Genomic DNA, 9676 nt, shown 5'->3' with positions numbered 1-9676 from the left:
AACACATTACCTGGGAGAAGAGATTGACTCATACCTCACTACAACTTCCTGTTAGGTATTTGTAGAGTTACCACATCTCCCCTCAGCCTCTTCTTCTCCAGACAGGTTCTCTAGTCCCTTCACCAGCTTCGTTGCACATCTCTGGACATGCTTCAGAACCTCAGTGTTTCTCTCGTAGTGAGGTGCCCAAACCTAACGCTGTATTTGACCTGTAGCCTCACCAGTGCCAAGTATAAGGGCATAATCACTTCCCTGGCCCTGCTGATCACACAATTTCTGATACAGGCCAGGATGCCGTTAGCCTTCTTGGCCACCCGCACACACTATTGGCTCATGTTCTGCTGCTGTTCATCAGCACCCCCAGGTCTAATGGGGGGGTTTACCACAGTGGCTTCTAACTCCCATCATCCCCAAGACATGTGGTCCCCGAGTCTCCTCGATTAAACCATCCTCATCGAGGCAAAAGCACCTGCCTTCCCCTGTGTGGATGGGGGCAAAGATGAACAGGTGACTTTTTTGCCACCTTTGCTAGTTGCCTACAAGTGACCTTAGGCACTTCTGAAGTACACTCCACCCTCTTGGTCACAGCCCAGAGTTGTGCCTTCATTTCTTAGAGGACACTCTTCTGTCACTTTTCTACCTTCAAAGAGATTACTTGAGAGGGGAGATGGCCTGACCTCCCACAGCTTCCACTCACACATGGACATCACCGAGACACTGGCTATACGAGTCCCCGCTACCTCATTCAGGACCAGAAGACACCCAGGTACCAGCTGCCAACACAACTCATTCTTCCACACTTTTTGACCTGTTCTTCCTCCAGGCCTGGGTCCCTCAGCAGGCCTCCTCCAGCCTGAGGGCTGATGCCGACTCTTATGTCCTGGGGAGGACAGCATGGGCTGCAGAAGGCAAAAGGTGACAGGCTTGGACAAGGACTGAGGTACCAGTTCAGAAATGCTGCTCAACAAGCCCTTCACAGAGTGACTACACAGTGTGTGAACACCTTCCCCAGTCTTCCTCTTCTCCTTCATCACTCTTGAACCTCCTGCATGCTGCATGTCCTGCTGGAGGGGCTTTGAGACAGGGAGAGAAGGGACCACACAGTGGTGACTAGACATAAAGAATAGGAAGAGGTGGAAAAATACATAAACCCCATACCCTCTCTTCTCATGATTTTATCACCCATCTCTTACCACTTGGCATTTCCCTTCAAGCTCCAATGCCTGGCTACACATCAATTCATGGACCTCAACTTTCATCTAAAAAAGATTATAATTACATGGCATTCCAGCTGCTATTGATGTGGAGAAGTGCAAGTCAGAATCTGAAATGTTCACAATCCAGATATATAAAAAAGAAAGAAAATTACTTTGACATTTGTTATTTTGGAAAGCTCTTGATTTCTGGGTGAGCTGTGATTCTCAGACAGCCTGACTCATCATTTCTGAACGCTTCGGTTTGGCAGCCCCGTATATATTTAGTAATTCAAATCCCGACTTGCAGCTTCCAATAAGAACCTTAATGGCACGATAAGACAGATTTTCATCTCATTCACGTCATTTCCAAGTATCAGGAAATTTACTTAGCAGCAAGAGTTGTAAAAGCTGTGCAACAGTCTCCCTGGGGAGGAGCAGAAACCTTCTGACTACACATTTGAGCAGCTAAGCAAACCAAGGGAGAGCAGGAAGCAGTGAACAGTTCTCTATTTTCTGGCCGAGAACCAGAGCAGATGATCTCAAACACATTTTCCTCTTCATTTCTCCCAGCTCTGGGTATTGCTAGTTAAGTCCTTGTACCACAGCCACTGGAGCCTCTCTTGTACTCAGCTGGAGAAACAGCAGCTTCTGCCGGATGAGCACGCAGCTTCAAAGGAAAATACGGTCGCAAACCATGTAGGACTTCACAAGGAGTATGGAACATGTGCCAGTCTTTGAGAATGCATTCAAAGCATCTTCATCCAGCACTCAGAACTGCATTTTTTGTACATTTAAATCCCTTAGGCACTTGTAGTCTGTGAGATTTTTTTTTGCCATTGCCTATCAAGCAGTGGTATTAAAAATGATGTTGTTGGCAGCACAGCCAGCCCGAGCAGACACGAGATGATTTTTTTGTCTACTCATTCTAGACCATCTGCTTCTTACCCTCAGCTTTCAAAGGCCTTGAATGAGATGTAGGCCACTGAATTTTACAGCTAAATTTCATGAACCTCTTTGAAAATGAAAGGATTGCACAGAACACAAATTTGGAGACATCAAAGGGACCATCCCTTTTCATGCAAGCGCTACAAGCAGTGCAAAGGGAACTCATTATAATTTGCTCCATTGCCAGTTTTCACACTGGAGCAAATACCAGCATTTTATGCTTTAAACCTTACAAACCTGTGGCTGCCAGCTTAATATAGTCCTAAACCAGGACCAAATTAATAGACTAAAACCATCTTGCATTCACTCAGGCAAACAAAGAAGCCAAAAGAGCTGGCAGGCTGGTTCATGGAAGAACTTTTCTTGCATCCCTGCTTTGTTGGAGGGGTTTTTGGTTGCTTTTAAAGTCCCTATCTCTTTACATACTCAGTGGCAGTGTAAACACTTATTCAGCTTTGCTTTGTCAAAAGCAAAGGCTATTCCATAGATGCTCTTTTTCTTAATGAGCCAATATTCATCTGCTCTCCTGAAAGAGTCTGGAGGGAAGAGAAGTGAAGTGGCAGTCCCTGGGAAAAAGTATGGGAGAGTTCAGGGATCTCAGCCAAACGTGGCTGACTCAAGGTCTGCTGACTCCAGTGGCTGAAATCGTTACATAGACATGTGAGTTCCAGGCAGGCGATGGAGAGGAAGAGCTGCCCTAAATTATGAAGCAAGATCCAGGTGAAACTATGAAAATGAAGGAAATTACTTGATAGCAGAACATTAGCTCCTCATCCAAACACAGATCCGCACATGTGCCTTGCGGTGAGGGTGACAGCAGGGTGGAGGGACCCTGATGCCACTTGAAATGAACGAAAGTGAAGCCAGGAAGAATCTCCCTTTGATATTTAATCCCTGCCCCATCAAGCCAACAAGCCCTGGGCCAAAGCAGGTACTGGCTGGTTAGGGCAGGGGTTTTTCCTAATCCCCAGGGTGGCCTCAGACACCATTTTACACCTTCCAGAGATCTACAAGCTTTCCAATTTTCATTCACAAAAATTGTAACAGAGCACCTACAGGAGTGTCTTAGCTTCCATTCCCCAAGGTGTAAGGACACAGACTGATGAGTATTGCTACTCCAATAAAGGTTTCCCATTACCCACTCTTCGTATCATGAGTGGTGTAAGCACAGCTGCTTGGATCCTGGGGCCCTGGCATCACATTTTGATGCTGAAGGCAACACTATGGCACTAGCTTCACCAGCAGCAATGATTCCTGAAAGTCTCCAGAGCCCCAAGGAACAGCACAACCAATGAAACCCTGGGATGAGGCCAAAATGCCAGTATAGAATAAGTGTATCAATGACTGTACTCCTGCACTGATCTTCAGGGAAGGACAGGTCATTCATAATCCTCCACAGTGGGAGAGGCAAAAAGCTGTCAACACAGAATTCATAAGTTTTGGTGCTCCCACTCTTGGTGGGCAGCTTAGCTGCACTTACCCCTTGCCAAGCAAGCACTGGGTGAGCAACTGAGTGAGGAGCTACATAGATTCATGTCTGCACTAGACAGGGGAACACTACACTTATTTAATTCACATGTGAATAAGATGCCACTGTGGTCCTCTCATGCAAATGGTACCATTTCTTCCTATATGGGAAAGCAAGCTAGCCAGCACAACTGGTTCCTGGATCATTTTTCTGCATGAAAAAGGCTCTTCCTTCTCCCACTTAGACTACACAACCTGTCTTTCCTCCTCTTCTCTTGCCCCACTATGAAGGAGCTAGGTAGCTAAAGAATAGAACAGATAAAAGGTTGGCTGGCTGTGATGTAGCCAGAAGATGCTCACAGAAGCGAGGGAAGACCAGAGGATAAAGCTGCACTTGCTTGAAAGGGAAATGTAGGAGAGAAAGAAGGAGAATTGGTGTGATACACAACCACTAAAGCAAGAAGAGTCCAAGCATAACTGAATCCATGCCTCACCTGCCAAACAGTTCAGCAGGTGGTTTAGGAGTAGAAGGGACTTAGTCAAGTAGGGAGGGTTTGGGTGGGAAAGGGTATCACTTGTATGCAAATCTCAGCTTTGATTTCTTATTTGTATCTTGGTCTCTCAGAATGTGAGCAGGCACATACTGATGGGTCTGGGCTGTAATGGGGGTTGTAGAGAATCACAGAATCTCAAAGGCTGGAAGGGACCTCGAAAGATCATCCAGTCCAACGTCCCTGTCAGAGCAGGACCACCTAGAGTAGGGCACACAGGAATTCATCCAGGTGGATTTTGAATGTCCCCAGAGAAGGAGACTCCACAACCCATCTGGGCAGCCTCTTCCAGTGCTGTCTCACCCTCACATTAAAGAAATTCATCCTTGTATTTCTTCAGAACCTCTTGTGTTCCAGCTTATACCTGTGCCATGTCCTTGCCATAGGCTTATGCTTCCTAATGTCACCTCCACAGTTACAGTAGTGCAAGGTACGTGCAGAAGTGTCTCCCTCTGCTGCAGCTCACCCTTCTCTCAAGTTAAAACACATGAATAGCACTTCACCAACATCATCAGTTTTGCAAGAGGTTAAAAATCCTTCTCCAGTAATTCATATCTGTCCAAGGCAAAGGCTCTAATCTTCACGTACATCTTCAAGCCTGGCATGAAGTGCAAAAGAGGAGCTAAAGACAAATCACCCAACTTCCAGAAGAGCAAGGACAGCACAGAACCACCTCCTACAATATCTAGTTTCTGCAAAACTGCCCTGGAAAGTTGTCTGAGTCTGCCTGTAGCAGAGGCTTGAGGCTGCAACTGATAACGAGCGCCTTGAGTAATAAGCCCTTAAAACCAAACCCAAGTGAGTCACCCTGTTCCTTAGATAAGGTTTACCATTCTGATGAGAGAAAGTGGTCCTTTTGTGTTACCTGTTGGTTGACAACTCTCCTTTCCAGCACTTTTGTCAGCTCTGTGGCTCCCACCGCAATAACGCTACAAATCATTTCAGTGCTACCACTTCGGATCAAAATTTTAATGAGGCACTAAACCCACAAAAGGGTCTCTGTGTAGCATAATTAAATAGAATGGGCCTAAATAAACAGTAAGGTTTTACAAGTTACATTATGGTTGAAAACAGCTGGGAGGCAAAGAAAGGAGCATTGAAGATGCATGATGTATAAAGGCATTTCACAGAATGCAAACACTAAAACTTTTCATATCGCACAAACAGTAAAACACTACGAGCACGTGACTTCCCTTTGACTTGGAAGAATCTGTGTGGGCACAGGGCATTTGTTTTTCTTTTCCTTCTGCTAGCCAGAACAATGAAATATTTCACATGGGAAACCCAAACGGTGGCAAAGAGAGCCATTCGTCCTTCGGAAAGAAATAAATACTGCAGAAACAGGTAAAAGTCAGTAGGAACATCTGGTTCAGTCAGGCCATGGGGTGCTGGATCACGGCTCCAAAACGCCAGACGGTGCTGGGACTCCTCAAATCAGTCTTGCAAACAACCAGAATTGTAACAAGTCGGTTTGGCTCAGAGCTGCAAGACACTTGTTTCACGCTCACGCCGACTCCTCGAATCCACTGCAAGCGGTCACATTCAGGCTGAACCAAGTAGCTCAGCATTCAATTCTCTGGCTGCATCGGCTATTTACAATGTCATGCTTGTTCCACCCCTGTCAATATTTGATCCAAGAGCTGCATACATCCTACAAACACAGGAAGGTTTCAATTTCACATTAAGGTAAAGTTGACAGTGGTGCTGCTGTTATGGCATAAACTCAGTGCACTGCTTACTCCTTGAGAATGAAATTTCTGGTAAACTCGGTTTTCATTTCCCCCCAGTGATCTCAGCAGCCCTTCCCCAGAGCCATAGCTATTGCTGCAGTTCTGGGCTTGTGAAGGAAAAGTTTCTGAATTCATCTTGGTTTATCATGGGAAGAATTCCTTCTTCAATGGGAGTCAGAATGGGCTCCTCTTTTATAAAATCTGGATCAAAGTTGCTCACGTCATCTTTGGATTTCTGTCAAATGAAACAGACAAAAGGAAAGAGACGTCAAAAGTACGTATCATCTGCTCCATCCTCTCTCTGCCTCTTTAGTCTAGTCTTGAGTGCAGTGAACTGTCACCTTTGTAACCCAAGCTGAGCTTACTGAAAGCTGTTTCTGAGGTTGGACAGGAATCAGCTGAGTGCTCTCAATGTCAAAAAAGTGGAGTTAAAGAATTACAGGTTGGTCAACCATGACACTCACAAGTTCAGCAACAATCTAATTTGGAACCATAGCAAAGGAAATAAAAAGTCCTTAGGAGAATAACAAGTCCCCAAACTGGATATTGTTAAAAAGCATTGCTATGGACAACTATTGTTTTAAACAAGATTTATATCAACATGTAAAGTTTAGCAAATACCTCATTGTAGCTGATAAAGGATGACAGCTAACGACCTCAGATGGTTACAATACTGTGAAACACACCTCTTGGAGGAGACCCCACCTGCAAATGTGGCATTACCTTAGTAGAATGAGTTGGACAGAAGTTCAGACATGCACAGGAGGATAATTCATTATGAAGTCATAACTGATCATAAGCTGAAGCCTTTCCTTTGGTATTATTCTGTCTGTAAGACCCTATTCATTTCTGGGGAGGTGTGCTGGCTGTTTTTAGTTGCCCAGTACCCTCCTCTTCAGAAGAGCAGTAAAAACCAAATCTCTCAGTTCAGTGTGTGGGTTGGCTTCTTGCACATCAGGTGAAGAATTCCTATTAGGGACAACACTGCCACAGAGCCTCTTACAGTGTAAACCCTTTTAGAGTCCCTGCAGGCAAACCCCCTCTATTTCCAATTTAACTGACACCACCTCTGCTGGGTTGTCTGCCAGACCATGGCAGGTCTAGGCACTTAAATGGGTTCCTTTCCTCAAGTGTTAGCACAGATCCAGTCATTCAAAGCAGTTATCAGCTGTGTTTCCAGTCAGCTGACTCCACACAGTCCCTCTCTTATCTGCAGAGTGACTTGGCTGGGGCTGGGTTTTTTTTTTGGGGTGGGGGGGGGATGTGTGTACACTCCTCTATGTGTAAGCCATTAAACTTGCATAATAATGAATTACTGGGCCGTGGGAAGACAAATGGCTTGCCTCCAGGTGCTGGATTCCTTGCTGTGTGCCACAAAGTGGGACTGTTCACAATGCACACACACAAACGGGGTTTGCGGCACCTTTTGACAAGGAGTGTTTTTCCTGCATCCAGAACAAAATGTTTTATTCACATTGAAGTCTAATGTTCCCAGATCCTGTTGGAATGAAGAGGTTCACTTGGCCTTTGATTCAGGTCAAGAAACAACTCAAGAGCCTGATGTTGAGTTGTTACAGCTCTCCTGACTGTCTGATCCTGCATCCAGTGAACTTCATTGAGTTGATTGCTACCACTATGAGTTTTTAGAGTGGCATGAGACAAAGCCACTCCAAGTACCAGTTTCAAAGGCTAGGAACCGACAGAGACAACCTTGGAAAGGTTCTCCAGGCAGAGCATCCTTTGGGCTGTGTGGCACCACTGGGAAATGGGGCAAGAGTGTCTCCTCTGCAGACTGCCTGCCATCTGAATCACTCAGGTGACAGTGGGCTGAGCAGGGAACACTGTGCTGGGTGCTGTACAGATGAGAGAGACGAGAGACATGGCCAGTGGTGAAGGGGCAAGTGGAGTGGTCAGAATGAGGATTACTTGTGATCCTCACTGGTGACAGAGTAGTGGAACAGGCTGCCCTGAGGGGTTGTGGAGGCTCCTTCCTTGAAGGTCTTCAAGACTCGCCTGGGCATGTTCCTATGTGACCTGATCTAGGTGACCCTGCTTCTGCAGGGGGTTGGACTAGATGATCTCTAAAGGTCCCTTCCAACCCCTACCATTCTGTGATTCTACTTACTCTGTTTTATATTTGGGGCAAGGCAAAGAGTAGTTAGGTGCCTAATTTGCTGCAGTTGCTTTTACAAACCTGCATCTTTTGGTTGAGCTGCCTTTGAAAATTCAGCATAGAGGGGAAATGGTGGCCAACCAGTAGCCAAGCTGAGACTTGAGACCTCACCTCTAGGTTCCTGGGATGGGGCTTTCATGTAAAGGCTGCCCCTCCTTCACCTCCTTTCCTGTCTCATGGGAATAAACCTGCTTGAAGAGCCCAGAAGAGAAAAAAAAAAGGGGAGAGGGGGAGAAATCCCTTCCCCCCACCCTCCTTCATCACGTACAATTCGGGGCCTGAACGGGGGCTCCATCTGACGCTGGTTCAGCAGGTCCCAGTCCAGATCTTTGAAGTAGGGGTGCCGCAGGATCGCGCTCTCGCCGCCCAGCCCCGCGCTGCCCAGGCGCATGTTGGGGTTCTTCGTCATGAACTGCAAAACAAAAAAAGGGTTGTTTGTTTCCTCCCATCCAGCAGAGCCTCAGGAGAGAGACCTATTAGCAGGGGCACAAAAGCTTGTCCTCAGCTTTCCTGTTGAACCCAGTTGCTGGCCAGACTTCTCGATTTCATTGTACTGGAACTGCATGCAAGGAACTTGACTCATTCTCTAGAGGAAGAAGTCAGGGTGTATTTCTCCTTGGTCCTTTTACTTTTGGTCAAATCCTCAGTTATTACAATAAGAAAGTTGAATTGCATTGTTTTTTACATTATAAACATTGCATGGTGGGTTTTGGTGGTTAATTATTTCTGCCTTGATTTCTCAGGCATACAGCGAGCTCTGAGCCGCTGCTCACCAGCCAGCCAGCCTTTGGACTACAGTCAGTCCCGAGTTGTATGTCTTTTTCCTAAACCTCAGCATGCTGAAGCACAGCCAGAAGCCTATGCTTTCCTTCCTGTCATCTCAGAAAACAGAGGAAAACGAGCCACTGTGCTGGCTTTTAGAGCTCCCTAAACCCTCAGCAGACACACGCTGGCAGGTGACCATCTCCTCTCTCAAGGGTAGAACTCTAAAAGAGTATTTCTAATCAGAACATTTTTTACTCTCCTACTGATGGAAAGAAATCTCAAACCTCAGCCCAAGTGCCCTGATTTTCCAGGGAGCAATGAGAAAAGCTGTACATCACACCATGCACACGGCAGGGGAGGGGCATGGCGGGTGCCCTTTAGGTCCCAACAAGAATGATGACGTGTGAGTGCTGCAGCTACTTCTTAAGGGGAAAGGAAATATTGGGGGAGGAGGGGAATCCTTTCCTCAGGCTGGAAAAAAGCTAGTTGACTTTTTAATTCAGGATTATAGTCCTTAAAAATCAGTAAAAAAAACCCCAATCTTTCCTCTCCTCTCAAGTATTTCTAATTCATTAGAGGGATTAAGTTATGTTTAAACTGGGAAAACAGTCGCTTGCGTTTGCCTGTTGAAACAGCAGCGTAAAGCAAGCTCCACTCCAGTGGAGGTGTCCAGACCATTTCCTCGAAGATGAAAGAGCATTATGTTTAGCAAATAGCTGAACCAGCCAAACCAGACAATCGGTCACTGTTTTGGGAATGACCAAGTCTGCTGCATCTCGGCAATGGGGAAATGAAAAGAAGGGGAGGTGGGGAGAGAGACCAACTTCTTCGGACTGTAGGAGCTTTTCA

The 9676-nt window shown here is 46.1% G+C and overlaps 1 protein-coding gene across 1 annotated transcript in view; it reads right to left on the bottom strand.

Moving 5' to 3' along the window:
- Positions 1-5122: 5122 nt before the first annotated feature.
- PRKCH (protein kinase C eta) overlaps positions 5123-9676 on the bottom strand; it is a 121201-nt gene continuing 116647 nt past the window's right edge. Inside the window, exons 13-14 of the mRNA XM_061997662.1 lie at positions 8331-8474; positions 5123-6124 (exon numbers count right to left, since the gene is read on the bottom strand). Of these exons, the coding sequence (XP_061853646.1) occupies positions 5978-6124; positions 8331-8474 (291 nt within the window). The 3' untranslated portion in view covers positions 5123-5977. The remainder of the gene's footprint in view (positions 6125-8330; positions 8475-9676) is intronic.

This window comes from Colius striatus, chromosome 6 (assembly GCF_028858725.1).
Source record: "Colius striatus isolate bColStr4 chromosome 6, bColStr4.1.hap1, whole genome shotgun sequence".
Taxonomy (NCBI): Eukaryota; Metazoa; Chordata; class Aves; order Coliiformes; family Coliidae; genus Colius; species Colius striatus.
This window is presented reverse-complemented; position numbering and strand designations above follow the sequence as displayed.